The sequence below is a fragment of the Sander vitreus genome, chromosome 7 (genome assembly GCF_031162955.1).
Source record: "Sander vitreus isolate 19-12246 chromosome 7, sanVit1, whole genome shotgun sequence".
Classification (NCBI taxonomy): domain Eukaryota; kingdom Metazoa; phylum Chordata; class Actinopteri; order Perciformes; family Percidae; genus Sander; species Sander vitreus.
Window position 1 is genome coordinate 26767486 of NC_135861.1, and position 19741 is coordinate 26787226.

Sequence of the window (19741 nt, forward strand, 5' to 3'; positions counted from 1 at the left end):
CTTTGTATGAAAATAGTATGAAAAATGATATCCCTATCCAAAACAATATCCACTTTTATATAATAAATAGTGTTATACATTTGGAACACATTGGGATTTGATAAAGGGGTACAGTAGGTGAGTTCATCTGACTGGGCTGTGGGGGTATATCAGACCAAAAAAGGTTGGGAACCACTGGCCTACAGGACTACAGAGTTAAGTCTTCACACTGAGCAATTCTTGTACAATATACAATGTAATCACACCCAAATTTTCCAACTGAAGTCAAACTTAATGAGACTCTATGATAGTGATTATTTTCTAATGAATGGGTAAATACTGTTCATTGCAGCCTCTTGGCTTAGATGCATATCTCAGAGTTGCATGGTTATTACGCAGTGTGTTTGCCGGAGCACATAGTTATCATGCAGCATGTGTCTTCCTGCAGAGGTGTGATGATAGGCCAGGGTAATGAGCCACAGTGAGAGCAAGGTGGAGCTCAGTCAGGCGGAACTGAAACATGTCTGCCAAGTGGAAACAGAAAGGCAAGCGCTTGTCTGGCTGGGATACTTCCCTGCACACCTCCACCTTGCTCTGATCTCCCTCCCTCCCTCTCTCTCTCTCTCTCTCTCTCTCTCTCTCTCTCAGGCTCACCTCTCTCAACCCCTCGTCCGTCTCAGACACTCTCTGACACTGCCACTGTTTCCAAGAACTTTGACCATCGCTCTCTCCTTCTGGCCCACTCTGTCACCTTCATCTTCCCTCCTTACCGAGCTGTCTTCTTTCATAATGTTCTGCGCCTCAGCCTCGCCACTCTCCTAATGTCTTATTCTCTTATTCTCTGTCTCCACTGAGGTATTTTTGTCGCTCCCCCTCATACAGTTCATTTAATGTCGAGGGTTTCTATCTTTAATGTGACACATTTGTCTCACAGTCATGATCACCTTTTTTTCTTTTCTTACAATGCTTTTCTGCATTCCAGTTTATCTCTTGTCCTTCATTCATGCTTCTATAACAGGGGTCTGCATCCTGTGGCTCCTTTGCCCCTCTCCAGTGGCTCCCTATAGCTTCAACAAAAAAAATGTATATGGAAATGAGTAACGATTATTTTTTAACATTTTCAACAACATTGTTGAAGTCCTAAAGTGATTCTTACATAATACATTTTCATAACATTTCATTCAACTAAATCGTGCATACCACTACGGCCCAGCTCCTATCCTCAAAGACAGTGCCATAAAAATGGGAACAAACATCACTATATTAATGAATGCTCATTAAGAAATATGAGTAACGTTGAATTGCTAATTTAGACTTAACACACTGTGTTATCTTCGTTATAAGGCTCAAATATTTTTTGTGGCTCCAGACAGATTTAAAAAAAGAAGAAGTTTTTGCCGAAAATGGCTCTTTTGATATTAAAGGTTGCTGGCCCCTGTTCTCCTCTCTGTCTGCAGCCGGTGCCCATTGACGACTCTTTCTGTGGTCTGGACATCAACCAGCCACTCGGTGGTTCTCAGCTGGTGAGCGGTCACACTCTGTACACCGAGACACGCGACCGCATGACTTCTGTCACCTCCTATGTCTACAATGGCTACTGTGTAGCCTTTGTGGGCACCAAGAGTGGACGCCTGAAGAAGGTGAGTACCAGCTTCTTTTACCTCTTCCCACCCAGCAGTTAAAGGCCTGTTGTAGGGCACTTCTGCTCCATGCTCATCACTGTGATACATAAAGACACTGTCTGGTGGTCCATGGGGTACAGACACTGTGAAGTGGTCCTATTTCCGTACAGATGGATCATGGTCACAGGGAAACATATCGCCTTAATATTTAATGCCTGCTGTCAAAGCGTCAGAGAGGCATAATGGCGATGGCTAGCTCTAGTGGTCATTACCAGTTCCTTGTTAAGTGAGCTCCAGTGTCGCAGTGTTGAATAACCTGCACTGGCCCATTAATTTTGATAGGCACCTTTCTGCCTGTGGCTCACTGAGAGGCAAAAGAGAGAGCAGGCCCATGCACTAAACCTCCTAGTCTTGGTTAGAGAATACAGATGCCACAGAGGGTTAAGGGCTGCTGTCCAGTTAATAATGATAGATTTTGCACCCCGGACACAGCAAAAAAAGTTTTAGATGAGGTTGCTCACTGACAGGATTGAATGGTGAGGAAAGTGAGCGCTATGCTCTGGATTCAGGGTAATATGAGGAGCGAGATTGTAAATCCGAAATGTCTACGTTTTGCTGATTAATTTAGCACAGCTGTTGCACTGTTTTGGCACCGATGCTGAGACTATTTGTCAAATGTTAAAACATTAATGCCCCGTTTTAATGTACATAATGTGTTTTTGTGCAGCTGCATTGTGTCACCATAGTTTGTTCGTGCATACTGATGGTGCTTTCTAGATTACATTTAGCCAGCGGTTTTGAAGGACTTGTCAGTGTTCCCCTTGGCTCCTCCGTCCATGGGGCTGCCTGTTTGAATGACAGCAGGAGTGTGCCGCATGGCTATAACTGGCTTATACAGCCGTCCCTCCCCCCTACTCACAACAGCTGCGTGCACCTCAGAGGAAGAAAATGAAAAAAGGTTTTTTTAAAACCATTCAGAAACCCCCTTTTTTGTCAAGTTCTTTCTTATTTCAAGCATGGCAACGCAAAACAAACTGGACTGGTTTGAGTTATTTTGGTCTCCATCTATTCATAATTAAATCAATATACCAATCAGGCTGTGGTGGAGAGAATATTCATTGGATGTAATCCCCTGTTTGAGCGGTTAAATAATTTAGCACATTTTTCTTCTTGGTTAAATTAGATGAGACAGAAAAGAGTGTTTTCCCCACTGTGTTGCAGTTGCTTGCATATTGTTTTTATCTCCTCGCTTCCTGCCACACTGCCGCTTGCCTTCCCCCAGTCCTCTGTCTCTGTCTCCTGCTCCCTGTATGAAAATCCATGCAAAGTAGCCTTGCATGCTGCTGTGTACTCCTCAGAGGGACATGACTGTAACCACAGTAACGCTAACATGGGAGAGGAATTGACCAGGGTATGAGAAGGGCACCTAGAGAATGGGTACCAGGGTCTGTGGACAGAGTAGAAAAACCTTAAGTTAAGGTTGTAATACAACTTGTACTAGCAAAACACATTAGCAGTAACTTCCCAGTAATAAAAATGTATTGTCAATTGAGAAATTAGGTTGCAGCAGAAATCACATGGCATTTTTGGCAACGTATAACAAGAAACAGAGCAGCAATGAACACAATTTCAGACATACAGTATATACACAGACATCACTACACATAACATGTACCAAGGCACTTATACACCGGCAGGAAAAACCGAAAAAGACCACAAAAGAGCACTTGGATCACTATGGGGTAGCTTAGATATGAAAATGCAGGACTTTTACTTCAAATAGAAGTATTCTGAATACCTTGATTATACACCAGCAAAAGGTGCCATGGACATTATCTCTCAACATGTTGTATATTGAAAGGTATGAAAGAAAGCAATCATTAATGTTAAGAGTAATGAAACATTGATTATTTCTCTCAGCGAGACCATTTGGATTCTAGGTTTTTAACCTCTGTTTTTGGTAAGTGTGTATTTTAGTGGAACAGTGCTGCTGAGTGGACTTTATCTCAACCCAATTTGTTTGAAATCACACAATTAGATGAGCAAAGATTTGCATGCAGGTACGTTATTGGACAAGAACCAGTCTTGATTAGCAAGCACATGTTTCAATGAGCACTGACTGTCCACCTAATGGGCATGAAAGAGAGAAGGGCCACAATTAGCCTACCCACTGTAGCGGTGTTCAGCAGCGTGGCGAAAGATAATGAATAATCAATAACGCTGCATGGTAGTGGTGGTAGGAAGAGGACTGCTTTGCCCACTGTCAATTGGTGTGTGCGTGTGTTTCGGTCTCCCTGAAATATGCATGTGTTTACATTGAGAGTGTTATCCATTCACTCCCCCAGGTGTTGCAGGGAGGGCAGAGGGACAGGGTGACCTGATGAGCCTTGGCTGCAGCTGCTCTGCACAAGTCTGATAAGAGTTACGTGTAGACTGGGTTGGGATGCTGAAGGGGAGGGAGAGTGTGTGGCGATGCACGGTTCGAGGGTGTGAGTGTGAGCCATGATGAGAAAAAATAAGAAAAAAAGCAGCAGGAAGACGCCGAGATAGAAGGAGAAGGTACTGGGGGAGGGAAGAAGAGACCGTTGAAATGTGAATTTAGTGCCGCCAAAGAAACCAGGGCTGCACCGCTGCCTGTAATTGGATTGGCTCCCTTCCCAAAGAATCCCCCCTCCCCTGTCCTCCATCTCTCGCTTCCCCATTCAATGCTGCTCCTAATCCCCCCCCCCAACACCACCAGCCTCTCGTTCTCCCCTCAGACCGGCGTCTGTATATGCTGCTGTTTCCTGGGCTTTGCTGGAGCATGGCAAAGCAGGAGGGATAGTGTTGGCGGATGCCACTGCCTCTGACTGGCTTTTTCAAGGGGATTGATTGAGGAAGAGGGGTTAAGAGGGTGGGGGAGTGAGCAAACACTAAGATGAGGAGAATGCATATATCGTAGAAAACAATAACACTACAGATGTGAGCCTCAAAGGGTATATTAGCACTCACCGCGGGAAGTGCTTACATTTAACTGTGTCATATAGGATCAAACAAACAAATCTATATTTCCTGAAAGTGGAGGTTTCTCATTCCCAACCAAGAGTGAACCCTAGTACTGTCATACAATAGCAATGTGTTAAATGTGTAGTCTGAGTGTCATGAGGCTTTCAGAAACTGGTTGTGGACTTCTGGGTGGCACCGCTGGAGGCGATGATTGATTGTGGAGGGCAGTAGATGTTCACCTCAGCAGAAATCTGCTAGGGGGCAATCAATATTGCTTTGTGCGCTTTTTCTAGCAACAGTGAAACCAGTTCCCAATCATTCCCGAAGCTAACACCAGAAGATAGTCCAGTGAGCTCGTAGTCCTGCCCATGAGTTAATTTCCTATTTACATTCTAGATCTGGATTTACATTGACGCTCACCAGGCTCCATCATCTACATTATCGCTCGTATGTACCCGGAGACCAAAAGACTGCTACAGGGCTCGGCGAGTCAGACTGTAGAGATAGGCGATCTGCTATGCAGTTTCTTCTGGATACACATTACCCAAGAATTGCATCATCTAAATTGGAATTGGCTGTGTGTGGTTCATTTTGTGTTTAAGCAGACATATCCCACATGAGGACTGGGATTGGTGGGAAGCAATGACGGCATTAAGGCGGAGAGGAGCTGCAGGGAGCACTGCCTTTGATATAGATGGAGATGGAGGGCACGGCTGCACATGTTAAATTGGATGTTAAAAGATATCCCAGCAATAGATGATTGGGGAGGTTAAAGCAAGCTCAGTAGAGGCACATTCAGGATTCCCCTGTTAATCAGACGCAATTTGCAGACAGAGAATAAACAGCCTCCATCCCAGTTCTCTCATACAGAGCAGCAGGGGTTAAGTGCTGCTCAACCTGAGACCACAGGGATACATTCCCAGAAGGCATCCTCTCCTGTGTTCTACATGCAGCAGAGTTACTCATGTCTATATAGGCTTATTTATTAAATTATATAAATATATTTGAGCCATGAAGCCTTGACATGAAAATATATCTATTTAGAAAAAATAGCCATTCTTTCAGCAGTTTCAGGCTAGTTTTTCCTCAGTATTTTGACCTGCGCTGCGTGCTTAGTTTTCTTTATTCAACCATAAATCACAGCGGTGGATGTGAGCGTTGAATGTAAGTCAGCGGTTGATTAGTGCTGGGTTGTGTCAGCAGTAAACCACGGATGGAAAAAATGTCTTCAGGCTCTTTATCCCTCTAGCCTTCAACCATGATGTGCTGCTTTTGGCCTAATTAATTCTTCTCATCATGCACTGATGAGTAATCAGGAATTGGTTTGGATGATGCCCCTGGCAGCTGAAGGGGTCAACTTGGAAGGGTGGTTCAGGTGTTTAATTGGACAAGTGCTGTTGAACTGGTTAACGTGGCAGAGGGTGCATGTCTGACTGCACTGGCGCAAATAGCAGGATGTGTGTGATGTGCAGACATTGTGTGCTGCTGAGGGTAGCAGCTGATCACAGGGCATAAAGTGTCAGGAACTTAAAAAGGCTTGTAAATGCAGGCAGCTGTTGCTACAGGGCCCTGGTGGACAAGTGGTAAACCCCTCCTTCATCCCTCACCCCTCAATGCTGTGTTCAGCCCCAATGAGCCTCAGAGAGTTAGTACTTGGATCCGTCGCCTTCACAGGGAATTTGATCTGAGAACCTTGCCAGCCTGTTGCCTGTCAACCTGGAGGCTGCTCACCTGCTACCCTTGTCCGGGTCCTGCTTTGGCGTAGCCTGGCCTAGATTTTGATGTGGAAGCGAGGGATCTAAGCAGAGTTGTTGTCACTCTGTTCGCTAACCCTTGGGCTCCGTATTTGCTGGAGCCCACCTGGATTGCCAACTTGGTAGTCTCGCATTGCCAGAGCTATCTCCACATGCACTGAAGAGTAAGGTCTGGCTACACCACAGATGCAATCTGGAATAAGAGAAAAACACACTCTGGGTTGTTTGCATTTCTTTAAAACAATCACAATCGTTTTAGGTGACGCTAAGCTCCGGACGCAGCGACGGTGGTTCTGCAATATAGTCTCAGGAAGGAACTTGTTTTGGTGGAACGTTTACACCCAGCTAAAGAAAACGCCACATACACTATTAAATGAAGTACCATCATTTGCTCTTTCCAGTATATCGTCCCAGTTAGAGAGTAAATGCCGTAAACATATTCTTCGTAAATCTTTACAATCATTCCCACGAAAGAACCAAGCAGGCCTGCCTTGTTGCACGATCCAAGTGGTCTTCAAAACTTGCCCATTTCAGCGTGTAGCCTGCTAGCTCGAAGTTTGTTGTTGTTTCCCTAAGCGCTGTCAGGCAGTTATCCTGGAAATGTACTTCTGTTGATCCAGACTATCAACCTGGTAATGGAGGAAGAAATTGGGATAGAGAGGAAGAGAGAGGTGGACAGGTGGACAGGTGGGGAAAGAGAGAGACAGAGAGAGAGAGAGAGAGAGAGAGAGGGAGGCTCCAACTAGCGTTGAAGATGATGTCTCTATAGCAACAACTGAACAGAAGCCCATCCTGTGTCCTGTCATCTGCATCCTCAACACCATCCACACAGACACGCACACATATTCACTACTATGATAAATGAAGTATGATATGAACATGAATCCCGTTTATTTCACTTTATTAACAGCTTTCAGTGTTTGTTTCCAGTTGCTCATTGGTTCTTACATGTGAGATCGCAAATAAACACAAGGCATAAATAATTAAGCATTTTAATAGCTTTATTAAACATCTCCATTGTCACTGCGTGACTTGCATTAACCTTGAGCCGACATGAAAAGAAATACAATTACAAGTAAAAAGCGTTGTCACAATTGCCACCAGGTAGAATTTGTTTCCAATCATCGTACTCATAAATAGTTATTTCTCACTGAATGCCTAGTGTAATAGTCATAGCATCACTTTGTTTCAGATTGAATGGTGAGGTCCAATTAACCCCACACAGAACAAATAATTGCATCCCTTTGTTAAACCTTTGTTTTGCCCGCCTTGTTTAAAATTCAATGAAAATCATCTTACTCTATACACCTGTTCACGAAGCAGGTGACTAACATTTCGAACTTAGCACATTGACAAGTAGCACAGAGACATAAGGAGCATTTTAGCTGGAATGAGCACTGCCAATATGTATCTGTTACAGCCATGTTCAGGACTCTCCCTGCTAGATTGCCTGCAACTTTTTTAATCACGTTGAACTGAACTATATATACTATTGAGCTGAACTATACAAACTCAGTTTGCCCACCGGCAGCAGCCAAGCATAGCCTGCAGAAAGTACTTTTGCTAGTTAAACAACATTTTTCTCTTCCAACACAACTTGGAGCACTTTCTCATAATGGCTGAATCAAATGTCCTACAGTAAAATCAGCACTATTTGGTGAAATGCAAAATAGAGATACACTTGGTATTACCTCAGGGCCTCAAGGTGTCTTTTGGGTGCCGGCTCGCAGAGAGACTGTCAACCGTATCTCCTAACCTCTACAGAAAAGGATGTACTTCCTGCGGCAGCTGAAGAAATTCACCCTGCCAAAGACAATGATGGTGCACTTCTACACAGCCATCATTGAGTCCATCCTCACATCCTCCGTCACCATCTGGTACGCTGCTAGCACAGCCAAGGACAAGGGCAGACTGCAGCGTGTCATTCGGTCAGCAGAGAAGGTGACCGAACCACACAATCCACAGCCATAGTATGACTCCCAGGCTCTGTATGCGAGCAACAGTGTAAAAGCAGAGCAGTGATTGGCTGCAATCTGCCGCCGCTCCAGGACCATTACACCACCAGGATTCTGAAGCGTGCTGGAAAAATTGTGGTGGATCCTGTAATGGAAGTTTCTGGTCCAGCAGGGGTAGAGGTTTCAAAGTTTATTGAATGTAATAAATAAGACAGTCGGAGAACTGAACCAAGTTAAGGTTTTCGTATTTATTAGAATATATTTGCAAATATAGGAAGAATAACACACAAAAGTCACAAGCAGCTCAGTGAGTACCGATTCTTCAAATGAGTCAAGGAAACACTGAGCTTAAATGCACATTGGGAAAAGGGGAGTGACAATTCAAACATGATCTACCTACAACAATGGTTTACATTTTCATACAGACAGTGTCCAGATAATGTTAACAGGTTATAGGTTAACATGCACATGAAGATAAAGATCTTGTCAGATACCTTTCTAAATCTCCCAAGGTGTCATAAACCCACTTCACCTTATCCCCTGTCCCCCACTTTCACATCTGGGGTCACATTCCCCGGACATCGTAACTGACTAGGGAGGAACGGATCTGGGAAGGAAGATGGTTTATAGTGTCCTTGTAGTTTATCAGTTTAAACAAAGGGCCTATGCTTCGTCTCCCAGACTTTTCAGTCTCAGCAGTTAAAGCAGGATCGAATCAACATGATAAGGGGAGACAAACTGTTCTTTCAATAGTGCTGAGAGAAGGCTATGTGAGAGAAAAACATAAGAAATAAAAGGAACAGTGCTCAAGTGTAATTTTTGCCATTACAATCCCTCCCACCCCGGACACAAACTCTTTGAGACACTCCCCTCTGGCAGGAGGCTGAGGTCCATTAGGACCAAAACCTCACGCCACATGAACAGTTTTTTTTCCCCATCCGCCACTAGCCTTATTAACAAGGCCCGGAAACCACCCTGACTCTCCACCCCTGGCTCTTCATGCCACTATACTCTCTCTGCTGTAATGCTCTTTTTATTTCTATCTTTATTTTTAATTTAATACATACTGTGTACATATACTTATACTTATATTGTTTATACCTATACTTATATTGTTTAATATTCCATTTAGAGAATGTGTGACGTGCACCAACAACATGTGTTAAAAAACGTACTTGGCAATGAAACCCTTTGGGATTCTGATTCTGATTCTGAAAGACAGGATGACCATAGTGCTGCATAGTCAGCTGGCGGTCTGAACTCTACTGAACATCAATGAGGAACTTCAGTAGAGCATGAGGCTTTCAGTCCTCCGTCTTATCTGTGAAAAACAAATTTTCATAGTATACATTATGATTCATTGAGGCAATGCACATTACTTTGGCCTTCTTCGTCTGGCAGAATGACTGTTTGGGGCTTTGAGTTTATTTCAATGTGTATAAATTAGGGCTGCATGATATGAGGAAAATATGCGATAACGTTGTTGAGTACCCCGATAACGTTAGTCCTTGTGATTAATAATCAGCTATTGAGGGTTCCCGGATAGCTCAGTTGGTAGAGCAGGCGCCCACATATAGAGGTTTTCTCCTAGAGGCAGGGGACCTGGGTTCAACTCCAACCTGCAGCCCTTTACTGCATGTCATTCCCCCTCTCTCTCTCTCTCTCCCCCCCCCCTTTCATTTCTTCAGCTGTCCTGTCAATAAAGGCCTAAAAATGCCCAAAAAAGATATTGAAGTGTACTCAGATCGGCTGCTTTCAGTATTCTGCTAAAATGTGACAAACAGCTTGTTGAATAAAAAAAAAACCTGAAAGGAAATTATTTCCAGCATTCTTTTATTGTACAAATTGAACATTAAACTGAACACAAAAAGCCACCATTATAAATGAAGAATGATAGTTACATGTTAAAGTGTAGATTTCTACTGATACTCTACTTTCAACTAACTAACTAAAAATCTCGGAGTGTCTTTCGCGATATGTCACAGCCTTTCGCCATATGTTTACTGCGCAGTTTGATATCGCGATGACGATTTAAAAAAAAAAAAAAAAGGATTTATTGTGCAGCCCTGGTATAAATGTATGTATGGGTGTGGGCTGTGTGTGCTTGTGTGTGGAGGTCTATAGTCTTGCTAATGACTAGCTTGTTCGTTGAGTTGGTAGGATGTCTGTTTGACCTTTTGGGAACCTGGCCTCCACTTGACTCCCTCCTGCTCAGTTCTGAACCCGGTGCCAGAGAAAGAGACGGCCGGCGGCAGTCCCAAGCTGCAGCAGCAGGCTGTGTCTTTCATGGCTGTCTTTTAGAGTACAAGCCTTTCTCTCTGCCAGACCTGGTCCAGGCTTCTCTAAACACTTCACTGTTAAAAGGCTAAAGCGAAAGCTGAGAGCCCCTGCCGTTCCATTCATCCAAGCCTTATATCTGCTTTTCCTTCTTCGTCTCTCTGATATACAGTCTCTCTCTCTCTCTCTCTCTCTCTCTCTCTCATTCTCTCTGTCTTTCCATAGCAGTGAGTTAAACGTAGCTTAGTCAGACAACCGGCTGCCCCCTCTCATTTTCTTTCTCTTTTCTTATGCCCTTCGCATTCCTCTCTTTCTTCCTCTCCCTTTCTCTGTCTCAGTCCCCCACTCTTTCTCTCTGTCTTTTTCTCCTTCTCTTCCCCTGCTCAGACTGTTCCAATGACACAACCTAACCTGCAGTGATCTCATTAATCTGTCCGCCTCTCCATTCTCTTCCTCTAATTGTTTGCTCTTTTCTCTGCCGAAGGTGTTTTCATTGTCTCAACAACATCAACAACAGACAAATACTCATACAGTGCATTCATTTTGACTTCAGACGGATTTTATGCATGTAGGCTTTATTTAGCCACTTTAATTCAGCCGATATGCAGCAGTATGCATCCATGCCAGCGTAGCCGAATCCCAAAAGACGCAAAGACAGAATCCCATATGTGCATAAATATGTTGTGCACTAGTTATTTATTAAGGTATTGCCACGATCACAGTTTTTGTTCTTAGCTTATTTATTAGATTTGTTATTGGCATTAGCATCTCTTTTTTTATAAAGGAAACAAATTACCCTGTGGAGTGATTCCCATAATTGGACTTCATGAGCGAGATTAATTAACCCATTGTTGTTGGCGCCACTTTTCACCAGAGACCGTGTATAGAAAGAGCATTGCTGTAATCCAGTTTTTTTTTTCCCCAACATATTCTCTTGTTGATTGGGCTACAAATTAGATTAATGGCAGCATTATTTACCTTGGCTGTGAACATTTTCTCATGTTTGGAAGTACTTGGGGCCTTGAAGGGGAAAGAAGATGTAGATCTCGGCTCTGCTTTTACACTGTTGCTCGCATACAGAGCCTGGGAGTCATACTATGGCTGTGGATTGTGTGGTTTTTACCAATGTTGGGAGCAGTAGCGTCATTAGGATTGGGAAGCCACATCAAACGCGGCCGACTTACCCAGATCCATGTCTTCCTGGTTGGGCAGAAAGATTAAACAAGGGCAAATAAGGCTGAATATTCCTAAATGTTTCTTATTCATATTCTTATGAATATGATATTTCTAGCCCACACATCCTGGCAATCAAATGCTTTATGTGCAATAGATATGTCCAAGACATTATGCAAGGGATCTGTGTTGGGAGGCAGGGCCTCGAAGCCTATCAATATTCCTGTTTAGTCTGCAGCCAATGTAGGCACCACAGGGAGAACATTTGAAATTCATAGAAATTCTTATCAGTTGTTGCGTCGCTGTTATTGATCTGTTACTGTGGAAACAGAATCGTGCGAGTGTAGACCTTGTTATTTTTTCTTGCCCAAGGTATAAGTCTCAGAGCTCCAATGACTTCCAACGGTTCTAGCAATCAAAGAGAAAATGTCTCTCTCTGTCAAATGAACTTTAAGTACTCAGTGCTTGACTTTTGTCCTCTGAGTTGCCAGCTGGCATGGAATATTAGTTTTTTTCTTCTTCAATTTCCCCGCTGACCTTGCTAAAAGTACACAGAGAGAGAAACGTGACAGACAGAGACAGCGTAAACATTGCTAGGACAGAAAAAAGACAACAGAAATAGATTAGCGAGTAACGTCTGTCAAAGTGGATGGCTGGCTCAGTTCCAAGCTTTATTGATTTGCTTTACAAAGCACTTGAACAGACCAGATAACTGTGATTAGCCAATTCATTACTGCTGGCTCTAAGAGTGGTCCAAAATTAGATAAAAGGGGAATAGGAAGGACAGAAGGGGAGCGAGAGCAAACTATTACTTTGTAAACTCGCACGGAAACTTGAACAGTGGCTCACAGCAGAGGGAATCAGAGGGTAATCTTTTTTGAAGTTCTTGCTGAATTGTCCCTGCTTTAAATGCATCGTAACAATCATCCTCATTAGAGGCAGTTACGAAAAGAAAAAAAAGAAAAAGCAAGCATTGTTTATAGTGCTTGATAGCGTGCATAATGATTCTAGATTACTCAAGCAACCAAAACAGCATTCCTCTCATCTACTTTGCAAATGTGTGCCTCCATTTCAAGTGTCTCTCAAGTTGAACAGCGCCATAGATCTCTGAAAAAACATTTTTTTTTGGCTTTGATGATATACTAAACTGTTGTCTGTGCGAAGGCAAACTGAGTGTGACAGCGACTAATGTTTCTGTCTGATAGTGAGACAGCTTTACTGCTCCTCTGTCTCCTACTTCATACGAGACAGCAGCAGTTATCAGGGCCCTTAGAGTTAAGCTTGTCTGGGTGACAACCTTGTTTAATGCATTTCTGTGATCATACAATGTTTACAGGAAGCTTTTACAGGCTCTACACAAATCATTTCTTTGATACATGCTTTTTGACACTGTGCAGTCATCTGGTTCATCATGTATTATGGATGTTATGGCAATTAGAATTAGGAATTGTAGTAATAGGCCATGTTCCTTTCATGGTGGGGCATTAAATACCACATCTGTCCTGATACTAGAGATACTCTTGTTTACCTCTGAAACCCTGGATGTTGAATCTCTGACAGTGAAGCATGAGGCAAGCAGGCCTTCATCATTTCCCCCGATTTTCCTCTTGCTCCAATTTTCCTTCTACATTTCTTCAGTGCAATACTTTATCTACTTATGTCTTTCTCACTGTCTCCATCTCTCGCGCTATTACCGCAGGGCTGTCAAGTAACTCCGGCTAGCCATCAGCCTAATGAACAGTGATACAGTGCTAATAGCATGTGATAATATTTCAAGCCACTGGTAATCTCGGCTCACTCAGCCTTTACCTGCACTTCACTTCTGCGCCTTTAATACGCACATACACACACATGGGGCATCTCATTCTCTTGACAGCTGCGTGTCAGGTCTTGGCCTCATGCTGTCATGAAACAGAGCTGTCAGCCTAGTCTCCCTCTTAATAGCACAGCCGGCCAGCAAGGATGGCTAGAGTAATAATGGGATTGGACAGTTCCTTCTGCATAGCTTGTAATACAGTGTACGGTGTGTTGTGTTCAATGATTTTTCTATACATATATCTCTATCCATGTAGAACATACAGTAAATACTCATTTACCATTCACGTTCTACCCCCTGAATATCAATGAGGAAGGTTGTAGCTCACTTTCAGCATGTTCCTTCCAGAGAACAGAAGAAGACATGCTTCTTTATTGATCCCAAGGGGGGAAATTACATGTTTTCACACACTGTTGGAGTTACACATTACACACAGGCCTGAAATACACACATGTGCCCTATAAATGCATTGATGGAGATATGGCAGAGAGTGAGGGGGCTACCAATAAAGGTGTGCTGAGCATCCTTGCTCAAAGGCACCTCAGCAGTGCCAAGGAGGTGAACTGGCACCTCTCCATCTACCAGTCCACGCTCCGTATGGGGACTTGAACCGGCTACCCTCCGGTTCCAGAGCCAAGCCTCTACAGACTGAGCCACTGCTGCCCCTAGCAGTGCTATAAAGCACAATGTCACGGCCATATAATGCCATTACACACCACACACTGACTGGTGAGATTGAAACTTTGACAGATAGAGGAGGACAGTGTGTTAGAGGCCACAGACACCAGATATTGTTTGAATGGAGATACAGAACAGGGAAAAAAATAGAGTCCATGTAAATGTGATATGTCAGAATGTGTGGGTGGACAACTTGACAGATTCTGTATCACAGAAAAAGAGCAGAAGTGCCGAGTTGCAAGCAGTGTTGGGACGGTTACTTTGGAAATGTGATTACAAGTTACCCCATTTAAAGTGTAATGGTAGTGTAACTATTTCAATTACTTTATCAAAGTAACGTTACTTGTTACATTTAATTACATTGTGATTACTTTTCTAAATTTCTAATGAATGTCCTCAACTGTTTTCATATATTTAAACCTGGCAGTTTTAACCTTACAGCAGTACTCAACACCGGCTACTGTCAAACTCCTGAAGAAGACACTGTGCACATAAAAAACATGCAAAAACAACAAAATGAATATCATTCAGCATATAGCCTAGCTTTTCGCAGAAAATATTCACATGTAACCCCCAGTGTAATCATGAACATTTTCATAGGTAACTGTAATTTAATAAAAAAATAAAAAAAGTTTCCCCCAGTAACTGTAACGAGTTACAGTTACCTTTATTTTGTAATAAAATTGTGTAACGCCGTTACATGTAACTAGTTACTCCCCAACACTGGTTGCGAGTGAATAACTGAGGGAGAGGAGGAAAATAGCATGGGCATGTGTGCGTTTGTGAACAGTGCAGCAGAAGAAAGCCAATGCCAGGCCACCGAGAGGGCATCAACGAGGTCACGATATCAGCGAACAGAGCCGGAGCTGGAGGCCTCTTTCAGCCACAGGTCAGCTCAGCCACCGCTGTTACTCATTAAACCCTAATGGTTAGCGGTTGGGAAAACATTATCTGGGCCTCTGGTAACTTGACTAAAGGTAAAGGTCAGGGCCGAAGGCAGGGCCGAGCCATCCCCACGCTTGGTGACATGGGCGCGCTGTGTCGGATTGGATTAGCAGTCGAGGCGGAGAGGTGATGATTTGATGGAATCACAACACAGCGGCAAACCATCAACATTCCTCCTTTTTTTACTCCGGTTTTAAAAGGGCAGTTAAACGTTTCTGTGGGGAATAACGTGTTACCGTCAGTCATAGTTAAGTGTTTTGGTGTATGCCACAGCCACAGTTTGGTGCCGCTGGAAGCAGCTGTTGGCTCAGTGGGGGGTATGCATTATAGAGGAGGTGTGTCTGGTGTTTGAGTGCGTGCAGGTTTGGCCTATATTAGCTGACTGTGGTAATGAGTTAGCAGAAAAACAGACAAACCACTTTTAGGTTAGTCCTGGGTCGGTTAAATTTGGAGTTTAGAAGGCGAAGATCTTGTATCATTTGCATGTTTCTTCCCCAAAGGTATTGTGCCTTTAGTGTGTAATGAATCTCTTTAACTTTTTGAAAGCGTGCACACAATTTATGCAGCCGAAGGTTTGTGTACCGTGTGTTTTATTACATGCACACATGGGCTTAGTATTACTTTGGTGTGTTGCACATACACATTTTACTCACTTATTTGAATGAGGGAGGTGTGCGAAACTCCCTTGATCATACATTCAAAAGACACTACGTGTTTCACTCTATTTCAAGATTCTTTCATCACACACACACACACACACACACACACACACACACACACACACATATACACATACACATACTGGGTAGAAAGGGGGCTTTTGCCTTCCAACTGATTAGGAAATGAGAAAAACACTTGTGTCATGCGTTTTCACCCTAATAAGCCCAGATTGTTGCGGTTGGGTGAAAATTTGGGTGCAGGTAGGTAAGGTTTAGGCTGCGAGCTGGATTGGAGGTGGGGGCGGTTGGATGGGAAGGTGTGGAGGATCAGATGACTGTGTCGGCTCCCCAGGATCCTCTGCTGAAAGGGGATAGGACGGTGTTTGGGTTACGCCATGCTGGGAGTGCTGTCCTCTTTAAATAAGACACACTTGAACAAAGTGCAGCTGATCAGATTAGTGTGGCTGATCAGGTTTCTCAGCAGGTTGTTGGCTCCCACTGTCTGAACATCTTGACTAGGAAACGCTGTTAGTACTAAGCACACTGCAGAACAAAGGAAATACAGTGAAGGGATATACTGTACCAACACGGTTGTTGTTGTTGTTGTTGAGCTTTAGTATTATAAAATAGATGATGACGGAACATGGATTTTACCAAATTCATCTGTGATCAGTACAGCCTTGGCTTTTAACATCCTTGCTTTTGTTCATTGAGTTTTGCTTTTCTGCATCTGCAGTCTTTCTCAAGGGCAACGTTATTATTTCTGGCAGTAGAGAAAAAAAATCCTGCAATAAAGTGGACCTATGGGACTCAGACTGAAACAATGCTAGCAGGATGAATTGTACCAATCCAGTTGAGCTGGGTTTTATTGTTAAGTTTGCTATTGTGTGACGAGGAGGAAATTGTTTCTGTTCTCGGGGCCCTGATGAATCCACCCTTCAAAAACCAGAGATCATTGAAAGAGCATTAGAGGAGGAGAAAAACAAGAATATTATCAGAAAGGCAGCGTCTTGGTTTGATTGTCTGTTTCTTTTCTCTTTCTTCCTCTCATTCTCGGCTGCTGTCTACATCTATCCTCTATATCTCTTCTTCTCTCTCTTCCCTCCTTATACACTTTTCGGCATCTTTGTCTCTGGACGTCTTATGTTATTTTTCTCAAATGCTTGTTCTCTGCTCCTGCCTCTGCCCTTCTCTCTCTCTCTCTCTCTCTCTCTCTCTCTCTCTCTCTTTCATTCTCCATGGCTTCTCACCCTTGATCCATCCAGGCCAAGCCACAATCCCTTATAAGGCCAGTGGAAGCCCCCATCTGGACTCTTATTTCCATATCAGATCTGCAGTAACAGACAGGATTTACACAGGCTCAAGCCTGGAATGTGAGGTTGCCTCTCCATCGGCTGTGCCACAAACCTTATTATGCTCTCTGCTCCTGGGCACAAACCTTGTCACACCTCCTCTCTTCTCTCTCTCCTTCTGCTCTTCTTGCAGCTTTACTGTATCTCCTCGCCCCTCCATTTCCTCGCATATCTCCCCAACACATCTTCTCATCTCCCTCCCCTTTATCCTTCCTCTTTTCCTTGTATTTCTTTCCTCCGTCCTCCTGTTCTCTGCCGCACCTCTCTCATCTGTCTGTATCATCTATTTCTAACCACCTCAACACCAAGCACACAAACATGCTCGCGCTTCTCTCGTCTTTTTGGCAGCGTCTTAGCAGAGCACACATTTACGCTTGGGGACAAAGACGCAGCATGCTCAGATGGTTGCTTGCTCTAAGTTCATAGCTTATACAGCGATGCAGCCACAGACAGCCAAACAATAGACTAAGCCACATCTGAGACCGAGACAAAAAGAGGAACGCAGTAAAGCCATACAGTACAACTCCACAACAAACACTCTTAACACAGGCTGAAAGGACATCTGCGGTTCGGGCTTACATTATATGTAAAAGCTCTCTTCCCTCCGTCATCATTACAGCTCTCTGTCTTTCTGTCTCTTCCTCACTATCCCGTATGCACTCACTGAGCCTGTTACTCATTACAATTTGATGTTTCCACAGGCTTTTTTTCACTCCCTGCCGAGCTTTAATATGAAAAGACTTCCCTGTGTGTGTGTGTGTGTGTGTGTGTGTGTGTGTGTGTGTGTGTGTGTGTGTGTGTGTGTGTGTGTGTGTGTGTGGTTTGGTTTGTTGTCGTAGAGAATCTGTTTCTCATTAGGCCCGCTCTCGCTAAGCTTTTCCTTTACTGCCACATTTGGGCCTTGCTTGGCAGAGGAACCTTTTTAGAGTGAATCTCATCCAAACCCTTAATTGTTTTAAAGGGCTGCCTTTCTTTCTGTCTCTCTTTGTGTCTCTTTTCTATCGCTTCACTCTCTCTCTGTTCTCTCCCAGTCTCTCGGCCACCTCGACTTCCTCTCCACCACGTTCTCCTTTGTTCCTCCTTTCTCTCCCAGGGTCTGATACAAATGGAGGGATGAAGGGATGAGAGGGGATCTCATATAGCCCTATAATGCTTATCTCCTTTGGGACCTGCATAGCTCATTAACCTACGTTAGTCTCCACATGCCTCCATTAAAGAGAGACACCTGGCTCCCGAGGGCCCGACAGGGAAATGACAAGTCCAGTCTCCTTTCCTTTCCCTTCATCAGCATCCTAGACGCAGATAGGGGAAAAGGACTCATTACACTAGCCTTTGTAGCTACTCTTGTGGTACGTCCTTTTATTGTGGCTACGGCGGTTATTGTTACGGATGTGTTGATTTCTCTGTCATGTCAGCTGTGCCGTAATGTGACATGTATACTACACATTGAAATAACGGCATCCACATTATGTGCAAGTGGCTGAATAACAACTAGCACTGCTTCTCGCTTAAAAGGAACTCAGAGGAGCACTGTATTGGATGTAATCAACAGAAAGCATTGGCTACACACAGCAGCTCTGATCAGCTGGAAGTGGACTATGAGCTCCTGGTACAGTGGCAAGTCTCATATTAGCCAAAGTCCTCTTCAGAGCCAGGGCAGCATCAGCTGCATGCGGGGTTACGCATTGAAATGTACACTGAGAGTAATTGCCAGTGAAAAGCCTAAATCTTGTATGGGCGATGCATCCCAAATCTGTGTCCTGGTCCCCTGGCTGGCTCTGGTTAATCTGCTTGCTCAGGACTTAGCCTTTCTAATGTTCCTGCCGTCCACTCTGCAATACCGAGGCATGCAGAGATAAGCAGAATCGCCCTGCGCCGTGCCACCTGGCCACAGAACAAATAAATGCTATCAACTGCTTTTATTTAATTTGGAGATGAAAAGATATGCAGATGGAAGATGGCTTTGTTTCATTTTCAGTGACTTCCTGTTCCTCTTTTCCACACTTTTTTTCCTCTCTCCCCCGTCTGTCCTTCCCACTCTCAGTTTTTTCATTTGTCTCCCTGTGCGTGTAGATCTCTCATCCATGCATTTCTGGCGCTAAAGCGAGTAAGCTGAACTGCATCACTTTAATGTCACACTCCATGTTTTCCACAACACTGACCTCTTTGTTTTCTGCTGCCTGTAGTTTCTCTATCCTCTGCTCTCCCCTTTTCTTTATTCTCCAGTGCTCACCCAGTGATGTGTGCGTGTGTGTGCATGCGTGCGTGCGTGTGCGTGCGTGCGTATGTGTGCGTGTGTGTGTGTGTGTGTGTGTGTGTGTGTGTGTGTGGCAGACAAGTGGATGTCAGGGAGTTACAGCGACCTGGAACAGTCTGCACATTCTCTTTTCACCATTTTCACATTTCTTTCTCACCCTCTTCTCCCCTCAGTGTATTTCTCTTCTATTGCGTCGGGCTCTGCTCTCTCTTTCTTCAGTCCATCTCCTCCATATTAGCATATCATTGCCGTAAGGATCTTCAAACTTCACAATTAATGGGTTTTTAAT

General features: G+C 43.9%; 1 protein-coding gene across 1 annotated transcript in view; it reads left to right on the plus strand.

Annotated features, from left to right (window-relative positions):
• Positions 1–19741, plus strand: part of plxna2 (plexin A2) — a 208140-nt gene that overhangs the window by 38313 nt on the left and 150086 nt on the right. Inside the window, exon 3 of the mRNA XM_078255710.1 lies at positions 1437–1619. Coding sequence (XP_078111836.1) covers positions 1437–1619 — 183 coding nt within the window. The remainder of the gene's footprint in view (positions 1–1436; positions 1620–19741) is intronic.